Source organism: Mastigoproctus giganteus, chromosome 10 (genome assembly GCF_048544385.1).
Source record: "Mastigoproctus giganteus isolate SK-2022 chromosome 10, ASM4854438v1, whole genome shotgun sequence".
Classification (NCBI taxonomy): domain Eukaryota; kingdom Metazoa; phylum Arthropoda; class Arachnida; order Uropygi; family Thelyphonidae; genus Mastigoproctus; species Mastigoproctus giganteus.
The window spans coordinates 203,336,087-203,353,953 of NC_143584.1; the positions used below are offsets into that span (position 1 = coordinate 203,336,087).

At 38.5% G+C, this 17,867-nt stretch overlaps 1 protein-coding gene across 1 annotated transcript in view; it reads left to right on the forward strand.

The window, feature by feature from the left end:
- The window catches only part of btv (dynein cytoplasmic heavy chain beethoven), a 696,240-nt gene that overhangs the window by 274,599 nt on the left and 403,774 nt on the right, over positions 1-17,867 (forward strand). The window contains exon 28 of the mRNA XM_090384033.1: positions 9,153-9,271. Coding sequence (XP_090240159.1) covers positions 9,153-9,271 — 119 coding nt within the window. The remainder of the gene's footprint in view (positions 1-9,152; positions 9,272-17,867) is intronic.

Below are 17,867 nucleotides of genomic sequence, written 5' to 3' on the forward strand. Positions count from 1 at the left end.
ATGGTAGATGGCTCTCTGTCTTCTAACTTCTCCACTAATGCCGGTGTCCCCCAAGGTTCAGTTCTTTCCCCCACTCTTTTCCTCTTGTATATCAATGACCTTCTTCCATTGACTGGAAATCCTATCCATAGTTTTGCCGATTATAGCACATTGCATTCAACTTTCCATTTTGAGAAACCTTGTCCTGCTCAATCAGCTTCAACTTCTCAAAAATCTGCTACCAATTTTAAATGCCGATCTTCAGGTAATTCTCCAGTGGGGCAAAGACAGCTTAATTGATTTCAACCCTTCTAAAACTCAGTCTTGTCTTATATCTCGCAAAAAGGATTCTTCTGCTCCTATGCTTATCTTTAGTGACACTCCGATTTGTAGGCAAAATGATATATCTCTTTTGGGGATTACCCTGACTTCTAATCTCTCTTGGCACAAGCACATTACAAATATTGCTTCCTCTGCATCTAAAAAACTTGGTTTTCTCTTTCGCTCTCGGTGTTACTTTTCTTCCAAACAGCTGCTCACTCTGTATAAATCGCAAATCCGCCCTACCATGGAATATTGTTCCCACATCTGGGGTGGTGCCCCCAAAACCTCTCTCAGGCTTCTTGATTCCATTCTGAAGAGGGCAGTTAGGTTAATTAATGATTCATCTCTAACAGAGTCTTTCCACTCACTTTCTCATAGACGTACTGTTTCCGCTGCATGCCTCTTCTACAGATACTTCCATGGGCACTGTTCTTCTGAATTGGCTTCTATAATTCCTGCTCTCTCTTTCAAAACAGTCCGAACACGTGCCGCCACTAGCCAACATCCATTTACTGTCCAACTTCAGGCGCCTCCGTAGCCAGGTGGGAAGGAGCAGCAGTGCGTAGCACACGCTTCTTGATTAGACCAGGGTTCGAGCCCGTCACCACCAAATACGGAGGATGCGGAAAGGTCAGGGAATGACCACCGCATATCCCGGAGCAATATGGCCTTAGTTGCTAATGCTCCTAAAAAACCAAAACAACAACAAACAACAACTGTCCAACTTCAAACCCACAGAACCAACTTTTCATCTTCCTCATTTATTCATTCAACTGCCGTTTTCTGGAACAACCTTCCTTCATACATATTTCCTGATAATTACAATCTACAGAAGTTCAAGTCCAATGTCAACAAATATCTTCTTTCGTCTTCTTAACCTCAAACCCAAGCACGGTACTAAGTACTATAGGTTCTAATACCTCTCGTGTTTCGGGTTCACATAAAAAAAAAAAAAAATCTTCTCTAGTTTAAAATCTCTCTACCACATTCTGTCAAATTCATCTGTTGCCTCTATCATTCTCTCAGCTCTACTGATCACTTGGAACTCTTTGACTTCTTCTCTTTGAAACTTGGCTTTCCCCAGTCCAACTTTCCTAACAGTGAAGTAATTTTCCTCTGCGATTTTAATGTTCACAACTCCAGCTAGCTTCCATTTTATAGTCACACGGACCAGCTGGTCAAGATGATGAGGATTTTGCAATTACTAATGACCTTGCACAGATTGTTCATTTACCTATGAGAATACTAGACAATTGTAACCACATAGCCAACACTCTTGATCTTTTTTCACAAATAACCCTTCTAAGTAGAGGGTCGAGGTGAGTGGTCCTCTAGCCACCTCAGATCACAACTTAGTGATGACCTCTTCTCCAGTGGAGCCTTTCCCTTGTGGCCATTCACAACTTCATGTTGTTTAGCATTACATGAATGCAAAATGGGATGATTTGCGAGATTTTTTTCCCTTGGTCAGATTATTGTTTCAAAACTTCTGACGTCAGTGATGGTAGTCATGTAGGGATCCCTTATTCCACACTCCACTATACAATCTTGTCCGTCATCTAAACATTTGTTTTCCAATAAACGTGCTAAGGCTGTTCAAGCAAAGAATGTTACGTGTCATAATTGTCTGCCTTCCAAATCTTCAGTTTCATTTTCTGCCTACACCAAAGCTTGCAACAATTGTAAAACAGTTATTAATCAGTCCAAACTAGATTTTGAACAGTCTAAGAGTAGAAAACCTGTTACTTATCCAAAGTAACACTTACTTATAAATACTTATAAAAATCTGGTAGCCAAACATTCTGGTCTCTTGCCAAAGCTATTGGTCACAACTTTTGCTCATCTCTGTTCCCACCTCAATCAAAATCAGTTTCTATTGCCGCTTCAGCCAAGGATAAAGCTGACTTGCTGGTTTCCTATTTTTCTTCCAACTCATATATTAATGATCTTGGTAAACCACCTCTTACCGTTGTCAGTACGTTCCATTCAATGCCTCCTGTGGTTTTCCGTCAAAAAGATGTCAGAAGATTCTGATGAATTTTTATGCTAAGAAAGCTCCAGGTTTTGATAGAATTTCTCCACTTGTTTTCAAAAGCTGTGCTCCTGAACTTACTATTGTTTTGTGTCACCTTTTTTTCACTTTCTTTTTCCAGAGATGTTTTTCCTTCTCCTTGGATATTTGCTCATATCCAGCCAGTTCCCCAAAATGATGACAAATCCCTCCCATCCAATTATCATCCCATTGCACTGACCTCTCCTCTTTCTAAAGTAATGGAGAAATCAATTAACCACTAATTCTTAAACTACCTTGAAACCTTCCATCTCATTAACCACACTGACAAAATTCATACCAGTATGGATTTTGTCAGTGTCGATCCATCATCCACTGGTGATATTCTGGTGGCTTATGTTACCTATCAATGGACAAATTCAATGGAAAAGTATGGTGAAACTCAAGCAGTTGCTTTTGACATTCAAGAGCGGTTTGCTTGAGTTTATAAAGATCTTCTAAATATACTTCCATTTTATGGTATGCCAACTGTTTTTTGTAATTGGGTTTCCAGTTTTCTCTCTGACCACTCACTGCAGGTGATGGTAGATGGCTCTCTTGTCTTCTAACTTCTCCACCAAAGCGGGTGTTCCCCAAGGTTCTATTCTTTCTACTATACTTTTCCCTCTTGTATATTAATGACCTTTTTCCATTGACTGAAAATCCTATCCATAATTTTGCTGATGATAATAATTGCATTCCACCTTCCAGTTTGAGAAACTTTGCCCAGCTCAAATAGCCTAAACTTCTTGAATATCCATTACCAATTCCTTAAATGCTGATCTCCAGTTAATTCTGCAGTGGAACAAGGATAACTTAGTTTATTCCAATGCTTAAACTCAGTCCTGTCTTTATATCTCGCAAAAAGGATTCTTCTGCTCCTATGCTTATCTTCAATGACACTCCGATTTCTAGGCAAGATCATATATCTCTATTGGGGATTACCCTAACTTGTAATATCTCTCTCTCTTGGCATAGCACATTACTAGTATTTCTTCCTCTGCATCTAAAAAACTGGATTTTCTCTTTAGCTCTTGACATTACTTTTCTTCCAAAGAGACATTCACTTTGAACAAATCTTACAACGACAGATGGAAGTTTCTTCTAGCAATCAACCACCCGCTGGCTAAAGGCAAACTTTCACACATCTATCCTACAACCGTCTGTCCTCAATTTGAATTTATGCCCCCTCAGGCGATTATTCTGAGCAAGAGGAAGAATCCCATCAGCATTGAGCATTCTCAAACTATTCAAGGCTTTATACACCTCAATCATATCATCTTCCAGGTGCCTAGTCTCCAGACACTATAATTTGCAAAACTTTAGCGTTTCTTCGTAAGAGCAACTCTTTGTTCTATTCACTAATCTTGTTGCCCTTTTCTGTACTCGTTCCAACAGCTCTACATCCTTCTTAAAATTAGGCCTCTAGACCTGTATACAGTACTTAAGGTGTGGCCTGACCATTGCCTTATACAAGGGGATAATCACCTCCTTATCCCTGCTAGAAACATTCTTGTATATCATTGACAAGACACCATGAGCTACTCTTGCAGACCATCTGCACTGCTCAGAAAACTTCATATCTGCCTGCATAATTACCCCCAGGTCCTTTTCATTCTCTACCACTGTCATTGTGGTACCACAGAGTTGATACGTTACTCTGGGATTGCTGCTTCCCATATATAATACTTTACATTTGTCAATGTTAAACTTCATTTGCCACCTCTCAGCCCATCTGCTCAAATTTTCTAGATCTGGTTGCAGCAGTGTACTGTCACTAGTGCCATTAACAACCCAGCCAACCTTCGTATCGTCTTCAAACTTGGACATTAAGCCTGATATACCATCATCAGTATCATTTATAAATACAGAAAACAATGGACCCAACACTTAACCTTAAGGGACTCCACTAATAACATTAGTCCACGAAGAGCAGTGTCCATTAATTACCACTCTCTGTCTTCTCCCACTCAACCAACCCTTTATCCATAGCAGCAATTTGCCCCCACTGCCACACTGCTCCAATTTGTGCAGCAGTCTTCCATGCACAACAGTATCAAAGGCTTTTCTAAGATCCAAATATATAATATCAAAGTTATTCTTTGCATCCAGTTCCTTTGTGACTACATCATAGTATCCAATGAAATTAGTCAGACAAGACTTCCCCTTATTAAACCCATTCTGTGTCCGAGCTATAACTGAAGTCTTATCTAGGTGATCATGCAATGCTTCTTTAACCAGTGCCTCCATTAATTTCCCTGGAACAGAAGTTAAACTCACAGGTCTATAATTACTTGTGTTAGCCTTTGATCCTCCTTTGTGAATTGGGGTCACATTTGCACATCTCCAGTCTATGAGTACCTCCCCTGAGTCCAAGGAAGCTCTCATAATTATGGCTAAGGGTTTGCTTACTTCTTTTGCTGACTCCTTTAATATAACTGGATAGATTCCATCCACCCCAGGTGCCTGTCTTGTGTTTATCTTCAACAGTTTCTCCTCCAATTTACTCTCAGTTATTACAAAATTATCTAGCTTACTGCCAGAGTTGAATACACCTCTGGCATTCCCCTCCGTGAATAACTCCTCATGTGTGAATGTTGATGCAAATATTCATTTAGTTTGTTAGCTACCTGAGAAGGATCATCAACAGTTGAACCATCGATATCAAGTGGGCCAATCTGATTCATCCCCTTCCTTCTAGAGTTTACATAAGTAAAGAACTCTTTGCTGTTTTTCTTTGCATCCTTTGCCAAAGATTTCTCGTAATCTGCCTTCGCCTGCCTAACCTCCTTTGTAACTTGGTTACAGACCAGCTTATATCTATCATAGGCTTCTGTGTCACATGTTTATTTATATGTATCCCATGTATTTTTCTTCTCTGTCTCATGTCTAATTAGTTCATCTGACATCCATTTAGGGCTAAATCTGGAACAGTATTTCTTTGTTGGTATGAAAAGCCTAGTAACTTCCGAGATTAATTCTTTGAATGCTTCCCATTTTGAATTTGCTGTTGGTAATGTCATCAGTTGGTTCCACCGTATAGAATTTAAATACTGTCTCAGACCATCGTAGTCACCCTGAACAAAAGCAAAAACCCTTCCCTTTACCCTTGATGGTAGTTACCTCCTTGAGTAAATCCCACTTCAGCACACTGTTATCACTGCCACCTAGTGGTTCCTTTATCTGCAGATTCTTGATGTGTGAAGAATCACTACTGATAATCAAATCAAGATTATTACTCCCTCTAGTTGCCTCCCGAACATGCTGCTGTAGAAAACAATCATACAATAAATCCACAAAAGGCTTGCTAGTGTGTGTGAGTGACCAACCCACAAATACCAGTCAATATCCAGGAAATTAAAATCCTCTATTATAAGACACTCTAATTTACTAGCCCACTCTATTTCTCTGCACAATTACTCATGATACTCATCAGATTCATTAGGCCTATAACCCACACCTACTCCTATTTTTTCCTTTCCCAGTCAGTGCTTATGTCACACCAAACAGTCTCAACATTGCATTGTATACCAACACCAACAGCATAACCCCTCCTCCCTTCCTGTCCTGTCTATCCTTTCTGTACACATTGTACTCCCCAAATTCCAGTTCTACACTGTGTATGTCTGTGTGACACCATGTCTCTGATATCCCAACAATATCTGCCTTTAATGTCTTGACTAACGCTTCAAGCTCATCGAATTTATTAACTGTGCTCCTAGTATTGGTGTACATGCAAGTATACCTGCACCTGTTTCTACTCTTAGTTACCCTTACACAGCCCATGTATTTACTTGTTCCACTATGACTGCCAGCAGTCATGGAAATTCCCATTGCCTTGCTTTCCAGGCTGCTGCTCAATTGCATTTCAATAGAAGTAGATCAAGAATCACTTTTACCTCTGCCAGCAGCTACTGTTAATCTATTAGTCCATGTATTCCCCCAAGCTAGCAGTTTTCCAACCCACCTAACACTGCCTCGATAGCATCAGCAAATATTCTTGCACCCTTTCTATTTAAGTGTATCCCATCCCTGTAGAAGCAGTCTCTCCTGTTAACAAGCACAGACCAGGTGAGAAAAATTCTACCCCTTGAGCCTTGAACAATCTCTCCAGGGCCGAATTGATCGACAAGGCTCTCATCATATACTGCCTCCTATCATGTCTGGGCAGAATTGCGGCTTTTTTTTAGCATTGTCTTGTACTCGTTAAGTAATTCTGCCGGTTATGAAACCCTGTATATATACAACATATTTAGCAACTCCTTTATCACATGGATTATGGATTGGAAAAACAAAATAGCTTTTTTTATACTTATATCATTTACAAACATTACATCAGCATTAAATTGTTAGCTGGTTATGTTTCAGGACCTTTTCAAATCCTGCCATCAAACCTTAAGTGTGGCTGAGTTAGAGGGGAAGGCTGCAACACTCTTAGAACACCACTGCTAAACTACCATTTGGTAGTTTTAAAAAAAAAATTTAAACATTTTGAAAAATCAGAATAATTCAAAAGTCATAAAAATACTCAGTGTTACTTATTTTTTGATGTAATACTATCTTCTACATCTGTTTATGTATCGCATTATTCATTTTCATCAGCTTATGGATCTGAATTCCAAACAATTTTTTAAGCCAAAATTGGAATGCAGTGGCTGACATTCAAAATCTCTTTTTAAATTTAAAAATCTGGTTTCATGTAGCAATCTGTTGTATACTGTCTACAATCACTTGGAAACACAGACAAGGGGCAGAAGGCACCTCCGTAGCCAGGTGGGCAGGAGTGGCAGTGCATAGCACACGCTTCTTGATTAGACTGGGGTTCGAGCACATGACCACCAAATACGGAGAATGCGGAAAGGTCAGCGAATGACCACCGCATATCCCTGGAGCAATATGGCTTTAGTTGCTAATGCTCCTAAAAACCAAATAACAACAACAAGGGGCAGCAGCACTTAATGAAAGATTTGTAATGTATTTTGAAATTTATTTGAAAAGGCTTTGATATGTATGTATGTGTACTTCTCTATATATGTGCATACAAACATACATTCCAGAAAGGGTAAATAAGCAATGCGAAAAGAGCACTTGAAATTTTATTAGAAACATAATAAACTTATCATTGTGTTGGTGATAGAGTATTCACTAAAATATTTTTCCTGATTATTATGAGCTATCTCAGATGATATATCTTATCTGAAGCATTATTTGTTATTTGTCATTAAAGAACAGCAAAATCAAAAAGACAGTTCTGTATGATTTATTCAATTTGATATTTATCATAAAAATTTGTAAACAAGCAAACCAAAAATTGAATAATGAAAATTTCAGTTCTTGGTGATTAATGAGTGAAGGATATTTATATATATTTATTTATATATAAATATTTATAGAATAGGTTATGTTATGTTGTGTTAAACTTATTGTAACTTAAACTGGTGGATGGATAATAGACAAGTACTATTATGTGTTATTTACTAAAAGTTAATAGAAACACAAATATGTAAAATGATAATCAATAAAAAAAAAAAAATATATATATATATTTCGTGAGCAACCAGTTATAGTGATTTCATTTTTCCAAATCACTGAAACTTACACCAGCCTATTCAGGCATTATTTAAGAAATAAATTTTGGATCAACACTAATTTTTCAGCATATCTTCTGTTGGTCGCTCAAAGGTTTTAGGCACAGTTACCCCTACATAAATATTTCTATTAAATATTGGTGTAGATACACCATAGATAGCTGTTAAACAGAAACAAAATGAAGGATGATCACAATATGAGATACAGTTGAAAAGATGCCTTTACACTACTAACCTAGTTTTCATTTAACAGCTATCTATGGTGTATCTATACCAATATTTAATAGATCATTTTAAGCTCTTATAATGTTATGCTTTGCTGCATTTGGATTTATTATAGTATTATTATGTACACCTTTTGGTATTTCTTATATTATGGGATTAACTTCACAACTGGGTTGTCGTGATTGCATTACCAGGGTACCTGCCCACCCACCAATGAAAGGCCAGTAAGCCTTGAAACGGTGCTGTTTGGGTAGTGCACACCAGGAATAAGTAACGATAGTAAATACTCTATTAGTAAAGCATTACTTATTCGAGGTAGTGCAATACATGGTAACTCGTGAAGGATATCACAATATGAGATACAGTTGAAACTATGCCTTTACACTACTATCGTATTTTTCATTTAAGAGATAGCTATGATTTATTTATGCCAATTTTTAATAGATAATTTTAAGCTCTTACAATATTATGCCTAGTTGCATTTGGATTTATTATAAATATTTCTATAAATTTAGAAAACTATTTTTAATCTATTTGAAAATTTCAGAACATATTTACGATATTCATCTGTATCTGTTTATGAAATTTCATGCTGGTGAGTTTACCTGTTTTCTCTGTATCTCCCGCCCTCTTTTTAGAACTACTGCTCATCACTTGAAGTGATAGTACTCATCACTTCAATCTTTCAGGAGTTAAAAATATTAAAGTTTTTAATTCCTGAAAGTATGTTATTTGAGAAGCTAAAAGTTCCTGAAATGCTTACATTACTTAAATTGTTCATGTTTGAAACAGTAAATAAGTTCTGTATATGTGAAAATGATACACATATTGCTTTTCTCTTAGTATAATGTTTTTCCTCTTTTAATACTAAAATATTAAAATATTTAAAATTCTAGTTTAAAATTGAAATATTATTTTTTTCAGATCCCAAAAATAACCACTAATATTTATATGTTTGCTAACAGTTAAAATTAATCTTTTAATAGGGAATTGTTAACACCGCAGCAGCATTATGACTGGGGATTGAGGGCATTAAAAACTGTGCTTCAGAGTTGTGGAAAACTACTTCAGCAGGCAAAAAGAAATATGTCAGACGATGATAAAGGTCAAAACTAATTTATTAATGTAGATTTTTTTTTGACAGTATTATTCTGTAAGGAATATAATATCCCTGCCATGAATTTTTACTTCTCCATTTCTCTCAGGCAGCCAGATTTTGGTTTATAAGAAACTGTAAGCAGCATTATGGATACACAATTTAATGTTCAGACTTTACTTCTTTAAAAAAACTTCAGAAGGAATTAGGTAATTTGAATGTTGCAATCAACTCAGAGGTTAATGACATTCAGCGGAAGATGATATATTCCACTCCATAAAGCAAAAAATTTGTATGAATATATGGACTACAAGTTTACTGTGTATGGTGACCCTCTCTAGGAATCTACCACACAGCATATACTTCAGAAAATATATACATAATTTATGTATATATAAATAATAAATATATACATAATAAATTATTAATATATTAGTATATTATTAGTAATATATACATAATAGATTATTAATATATTAGTATATTATTAGTAATATATAAATAATAAATAAATACATAAATGAACCAGTTAAACAGGGAATATGACAGAACCAAAATAAAACAGTATAAAATATCTGAAAGATGGGAGTGGAAACTCCCATGCTTCTTACACTTCTCAGTGTTTCATTAAAGCAGTTATTGAAATGTTGTTCACTGTGGTAATTACCAAGGTCTTGTAGACTTTGCTGTCTTTTTTTTTCCTTTTCTCTTCTTTTCCTTATTTATGATTTAATAAGAAATTTTATGATGCATCTACAGCAAAAAAACAAGCTTATAAAGCATCAGCAGAAAAAAAAAAAAAACTTTCCTACATCACATTTCCATCCACTCCAATAATTTGCTTTTTTTATTTGAATTTATTCAGACTATCCAGCTCCTCAACAACAGAAGTTTGTTCCAACAATCGACTACCTGCTAGCCTTCAGCCAGCAGGTGGTCCCAGGTGGTTCCACATCTATCCTTCCTCAAATTGAATTTATGTCCCCTCACATGTGTAGTCTGAGCAAGGGGAAGAATGCCATCAACATTGAGCTTGCTCAATCCATTCAAAGCCTAAACATCTCGATCAGTGATAACCCCCCTGCCAACTTTTGTATCATCTGCAAGCTTAGACATTAAGCTTGATATAACTTCATCGACATGATTAATAAATATAGAAACAAACAATTGGCTCAACACTGAACCCTAGGGAACTCCACTAATAACCTTAGTCCATGATGAGCAGTGTCCATTAATAACCACTCTCTGTCTTCTCCCATACCAGGTTGCAGAGCTGAAGCCTTTCTTGGTAAGACTATCCTTGTTTCCTTCACTAATCTTGTTGCCCTTCTCTGCACCCATTCCAGCAGATATACATTCATTCTAAAATGAGGCCTCCAAACCCATGTGCAATACTCAAGATGCAGTCCAACTAACACACTTTACTTGTGCAAGTAAAGTGTGTTAGTTGTCTGAGGGTACCAGACAACTAACACACTTTTTCTGACACAGAACTCTCTGGAGGCCAGAGATTTAAAAAGTGTATGGAGAGTGGTTTGTTGTTTACTGTTATGTTCTGTTGTGTGTCTGACCATTTAGCCGTTGGACCCCTATTGGGACCCACTGTTGCCCACACTTTATCACAAGGAGGCAGGTCAGTAGGTTATTTGAGTACTTTGGCAGGCCCTGTCACCTAATTTCCAAGGTTTCAGTGGCAAGGCCTATATACAAAAAAAACAGAAGACTAGAATTTGGAAAGGCTGAAATAGGTGTACAAGAAAGTGGTTGAATTTAGATGTTGATTAGAATTTAGCGGCATTGTTACAGGGCGTACTCAGTTGATTTAGTTAGTGTGGTCTGGGAGACTGAACACTGAGGGGAAACAGGTAGAAGGATGGGGACGAGTAGGCATCCCCAAAGAGGTCAGTGGGGACGAGGCCCACCAGGCGAAGTATGGGGGAGGCAGAGAGGGTAGGAGACAGGGACCCATCTCCTCCCTCCCTGCCTGGGGATGGGGTTTTAAAGGGAACTGGGTTTAAGTACCCAGTTCAGATCACCAAATGGCATGTTGGCAGTGGAGCTACAGTATGTCTTCGTCTGTGATCCTTGTCAGGTCCATATAAGTGTCGAATCCGGTAAGAAGGTTAAACTGCCCATCCTGCTCCGGGGGCGGGTATGTTAGCTAGAAGTGGGGAATCCACCAGGCGAAGGGAGTGTAATCTCTCCCCTTGCCCGATTGTGGGTGGAAGAGACACATTTACTTTATTCATAATCGGCATTCTCACTCTACTTGCATTATATTTTTATACTTTTTTTTTTCTTATTTTATAATTTTTTTCCCCCGTTAGGTTTTTGTATATATATATATATATATTTTTTTTTTTTTTTTTTTCACTTGCTCATTCATCTTTTTTCTCACACACCATTAATCTTTTTTCTCATGGGGGGATGCAATGGTGTGTAATGTAAAATTTAAATACTAATGCATAATAATTAAGCTAAATAAGTAAGAATATAAATGATTGAAACTAGGGTTAGATTTATGGTTTGTGTTCTTTTTCTCACACACTTACATTTATTCGTTCTTCTGGCTTTCATTTAATTGGTTTGACTCGTGCTTTCTGCTCTGCACTCTCCGGGCACCTCAACATACTGTTATTCTTTGGTTGTGGTGCAGGCCTAGCTGCAAGTTTTTTGCAGGCCAGGGAGAATTGCAGTAATAGTGTTTGTGTTGTTAGTAAATGTTTCTTAGTATATATAAAGTAATGTGAGTTATTATTAACTTTGTATTCTTTTGGTCAATTGCATTTACTCTTCCACTCATTCTCATTCATCATAACACTCATTCACTCTCTCTTTCCCTCATGCTGGGTCACTCTTTCTTTCACCAAAACTGACATTTATTTCCTTTTACCATAATTCCTAATTCACTCTTTCACTCAGTGCCCAGCCTGTTCATTCTGTCCCTCATTCTCATTCATGAATTCATTCTACATTGCATCCTCTTGTTAATAGATTATATCAATATTTTTCAGCTAATCTGCTTCCCTGGCTGCCTATATATCTCCCTCCCCTACATGGTTATTTATTTGGTGTGATGCCCCAGGTTCCTACACATGGCAGGGTAGTCCTGGGGAGTACCCAGTTCAATCTGGTTTTGTCATGTCAGGTTTCTGTTAGGGCACAGAATATTGCTATCCTGACAGTTTTTAAGTAATCATCTGGGCATGGTGGGAAACACGGGCAATTTTAAGTATTGATTATTGTTTAATTTCTGGGGGGCTGAATTGCCATTCTTTGGATAGTTCTGTGTATATCAAATACTACTTTCTGTGTGAAGGATGTAAAGATTTTATAATTTTCCTCTTCTATGATAAACAGATGTTCTTCTTCCCTGAGACTGGGGCAAAACTGTGCTATTAGCTGTATTGTGGGGATGTCATAAATTATAGATTCGTATAGAATGTGTGCAGTTTGGGTCATCAGTCAGCCCGCCGACCGACCGAGCTAGCTGGGTGGGTAAAGTGCCTGCCTGGCAAACCAAAGGTCGCAGGTTCGAATCCCGCCTCGGGCTTGGATCAGAGTAGGAAATGCAAAAACCATGGGAGGCGCAATATGGCCACAGAAGCCAATGCGCCAACAACTAACAAAAAAAAAAAAAAAAAAAAAATCAGTCAGCCCTAAGGAGGCTAGTTTTGCCTAAAACTAGTCTTGCTAGTTTTAGAGAGCTGTGACCTGTCAATATAAACATAAAAAGTCCAGGGGCATACAACTTAGGTGGCTTTGGACTAACCATTGCCAACCGTGGCAGAAACCTTTTGGTAACCAGACCTCTGGTTTCCTGCTCTCACTTTGTTTGCCATAGCTCATGGAGCTTTGTGGCTATGCTTTTTCTTTCAGCATTGAAGGTGTTGGCTGTATGAAGGGCTATTCTCAGAAATTCTGTGGGTATGCCCTTTTTAAGTCTATAATACAAGCCTCTTTTGGCTACTTCCAAGTAAAGTGGGAGAGCTCCGGCCAGCAACTGAAGCACAGGTGTGCTTACTGTGCAACATGTTCTTGTAACAGTGAGTAGTATTGTCCTTTGTATCGATTCTAATTTATTTCTATTTCTTATTATGGCCAAGCAGTTGAACCACAAACTGGATCCATAGGTGACAGGTAGCAACATTGCAGGGTATATAATTGACAGGGTCTTTCTTTTGAGCCCCCAGTCTGCTCGCCTGATCCTGCCAGTCACACCTGTATAATTTCGCACTTCTTCGCCAAGTAGGTCAAATGGGAATAAAAAGTTAATTTTGAATCAAAGTCCACTCCCAAGATAGCATTAGCATTAGTAGAGGCATATGATGCAAGAAAGCAAGCTTATGCAGCATCAGCCAAAAAAAAAAAAAAAAAACACTTCCATTTCACCCCTCCGTTCTTTCGAAATACCTGTCCAGCTGAGCCTTAAATTTATTTAGGCTATCAACTTCCACAACAAGGGATGGAAGTCTGTTCCACCAACCAACTACCCACTGGCTAAAGGCAAATTTCTGCACATCTATCCTTCATCTGTCTTTCCTGAATTGGAATTTATGCCCTCTCAGGTGATTATTCTGAGCAAGAGGAAGAACCCATCAGCATTGAGCATGCCCAAACCATTCAAGGCTTTATACACTTCTATCAGATCACCTCGCTGGTGCCTAGTCTCCAGACACTGTAATTTGCAAAACTTAAGCCTTTCTTCCTAAGAGCAACCCTTTGTTCCATTCACTAATCTTGTTGACCTTCTCTGTACTCGTTCCAGCAGCTCTACATCCTTCTTGAAATGAGGCCTCCAGACCTGTATACAGTACTCAAGGTGTGGCCTGACCATTGCCTTATATAAGGGAATAATCACCTCCTTATCCCCGCTAGAAAAATTCTTGTATATCATTGACAAGACACCATGAGCTACTCTTGCAGCCCGTCTGCACTTCTGAGAGAACGTCATATCTGCCTGCACAATTACCCCCAGGTCCTTTTCATTCTCTACCACTGTCAGTGTAGTACCACAGAGTTGATACGTTGCTCTGGGGTTGCTGTTTCCCATATGTAGTACTTTACATTTGTCAATGTTAAATTTCATTTGCCACCTCTCAGCCCATCTGCTCAACCTTTCCATATACTGTTGCAGCAGCATAGCGTCAATAGTGTCCTTAACAACCTTACCAACTTTTGTATCGTCTGCAAACTTGGACATTAAGCTCGATATACCATCATCAATATCATTTATAAATACAGAAAACAACAATGGACCCAACACTGAACCCTGAGGGACTCCACTAATAATATTAGTCCACGATGAGCAGTGTCCATTGATTACCACTCTCTGTCTTCTCCTCCCTCAACCATCCCTTTATCCAAAGCAGCAATTTGCTTCCAATGCCACACTGATTCAGAGGACAACTGCCCCCCCCCCCCTCAGTTCTTCCCTGAGCCACAGCACTCCCATTAGCTTGAGCCTTTTGCTTTGCTGCTCTTGTCTGAATCATGATTTTGATTTAATTTCAATAAAATTTCAATTCAGTACAAAATTATAACCCTAAACTTGTATCCCAGCACAGTTATAACGCTATATATATTTTTTATTATCGAGTATTATCTACGAGTTCCGTTTATATAACTTCCGTATCAAGTTATGTGTTTGTCAATTATATTACTTTTGTAATCTAAGTCGTTATATGTATTAAGTCAAAGGTACAATTTAATTGACAATGAAGTTTAACTAGATTAATAGATTTTATTGATTAATTGACAATATTATATTATATACTATACTATACTATCTAGTTTGGGATATAACGTTGTGTCGTATAACAATGGCGGCAAGTTACGAATGGTAAATCTACCGACACTTAAGTATTAATTAATTCCAAATCTCGATGTGTCAATTCAGAATAAACTAATGATCCTAACTATCCAACAACGATCCCACAGGGTTCGGTGTTGGGTCCACTGTTGTTTTGTAGCAGTTTGGGTCATCGGTCAGGCCTGAGGAGGTTAGTTTCGCCTTTAGGGAGCCGTGACCTGTCAATATAAATGTTGTAAAAAGCCCAGGGGCGTACCACTGAGGTGGCTTTGGGCTAACCATTGATACCCGTGACAGAAACTGTTTGGTAACCAGACCTCTGGTTTCCTGCTCCCAATTTGTTTGCCATAGCTCATGGAGCTTTGTGGCTATTCTTTTTCTTTCATCATTGAAGGTGTTGGTTGTATCAAGAGCTATCCCCAGAAATTCTGTGGGTATGCCCTTTTTAAATCTATAATATAAGCCTCTTTTGGCTACTTCTAGGTAAAGTGGGAGAGTTCTGGCCAGCAACTGTAGTGCAGGTGTGCTTACTGTGCGACATGCTCTGGTAATAGGGAGTAGTATTGTCCTTTGTATCGATTCTAATTTATTCCTATTTCTTAATATGGCTGAGCGGATGAACCACGCACCGGCTCCATAGGTGATAACTGGTAGGAACATTGCACGGTATATGATTGCCAGGGTCTTTCTTTTGAGTGCCCAATCTGCTCGACTGATCCTGGCAATCATACCTGCATAATTTCTCACTTTCTTCGCCAAGTAGATCAAATGGGGGTAAAAAGTTAATTTTGAATCAAAGACCACTCCAAGATATTTTAGTTCTGTTACCATTTTTATAGTGGTTGTGTTAATTTTGATTTGTGGATGTCTTCTTATGTCCAAATTGCCTTTTAGAAGTATTTGTTTGGTTTTTTCAGGTGATATTTTGAGCATGTGCATTTGTGCCCACTCCTGCAGCTGCAAGAGGGCGCCATTTGATCTTTGCTCTACAACCACTAGTGAGTTACCTTTTACAAGGAAAATCATGTTATCTGCAAAGGCCAGGCTTTCCACAGGGCCCAGATCCAAGGCCAGAAATTGGTCCAGAACAAAGTTCCAAAAGAAAGGGCCAAGGATTGAACCCTGCGGGCAACCTTTATTCACAGGCTGTGTCAATTCATGGAACCTTGTGCGTACTGAGACACTTCTGTCTGTAAGGTAGCTGTTTATTACCTTATAGAGGTTTTGTGGGGCATTTGTTTGGTGAAGTCTCATAAGAACACTAGGCCACCAGAGTGAGTCAAATGCCCCAGCAAAGCCAATGGAGATTGCCAGCATATATTTCTCCTCTGTGTTTTTAACTGTTGTCAGTAGGTGGTGCATGGCATCCTCCGTAGAATTACCCTGCTTAAAACCGTACTGATTGTTGGAATGCAAACCTGCTTCTGTGTAATATTGAGCTAATCTGCTATATATTAGTCTTTCATATATTTTCCCTAGTACAGGGAGTAGGGCTATTGGTCTATATGATTTGGGATCAGTAGGGAGTTTTTCGGGGTTTTTGAGGATTAATCTTAACACAGCTTGTTTCCATATTTTTGGGAATTTACCTTCTGTCATACAGTTATTATATAGTGCTATTAATTTATCTGGTGCTATTTCCACTAATTTTTTGATAATCTCAACCTCTAAGAGGTCAAAACCTGGGCATTTATTGTTTTTGGTTTTAGATAGTGCTATTTCTAAGTCTTGTATAGTGAACAGAGGTTCAATATTGGCATTGTCATATTCAGTGTTTTCTTTAATAATGTCTAGCTGGGTGGGGGAATGATTTCCAGTTTCAGTCTGAATGATACTGTCTAGGATGTTATTTACAGAATCCACCCAACACAGGGTTGGGGTTCCATCTGGTTTGACAGTAGTTTCTAAGACATCTCTTGGCAGCTTGTTGGTCACTATTCTGTAGACAATTCCCCAAGGGTTATTTTTTCCAGTAGTTCCCACCAAGTGCCTCCAGCATTCCTTTTTCTTGTCTATTATGAGGGCTGTATCCTGATTCCTGAGAGTTCTATAAAAATCTCTCAGTGCATCCACCTCATTTTGTGGCCAAGATGTTCTGGCTCTTTGAAAATGTCTCCTCGCCTGGTGTACCCTACTTCTGAGTATAGTCAGTTCGGGGCACCACCAGGGAACTGTCTGCTTCCTCGGTTTTTTCCGTGGGATAGACAGGTTTGCTGTTTTTGTTAAAATGTTTGTCATAGTCAGTGCTTGCTCGTTCGGGCTACAGTTGTCTGATCTAGACCACTCATTTTCCTGTTTTTGCAGCTCAGCTGCTGTATGTTCTGCAAAAATCTCCCAGTTTGCCTTTTTAAGGTTATACCTTTTAATTCCAACAAGGAGCGTTGGGTTGTTTGTAATTGCCTGTTTAGTTTGAAGGTGATGGTTCTATGATCTGATGTGGCTCAGACTGGCTGGACACACCAACAGTGTAATTTTATAAGGTATTGAATTGGTGGCAAGAGTAACATCAATGTCACTCTCCCACATGGTACTGCTAAAAGTTGGGTGGTTATTTGGTTTGTTTAGCACTTGAAAGGGTGAGGTGGCTATATAGTCTGAAAGTATCTGGCCATTGTGTGTGCCTGCTCTGTCTTCTGTACGGCTATGCAATAAGGCTGTCCGGCAGTTGACATCAGCACACACTATGATATTTGCAGTAGGTAGCAAGTTTGTGACTACTTGTAGGTATTCAGTAGTTGGATTTATATCTTCACCTGGTCTGGAATATAGTGAAATAATGTAAAACTGTCCTAC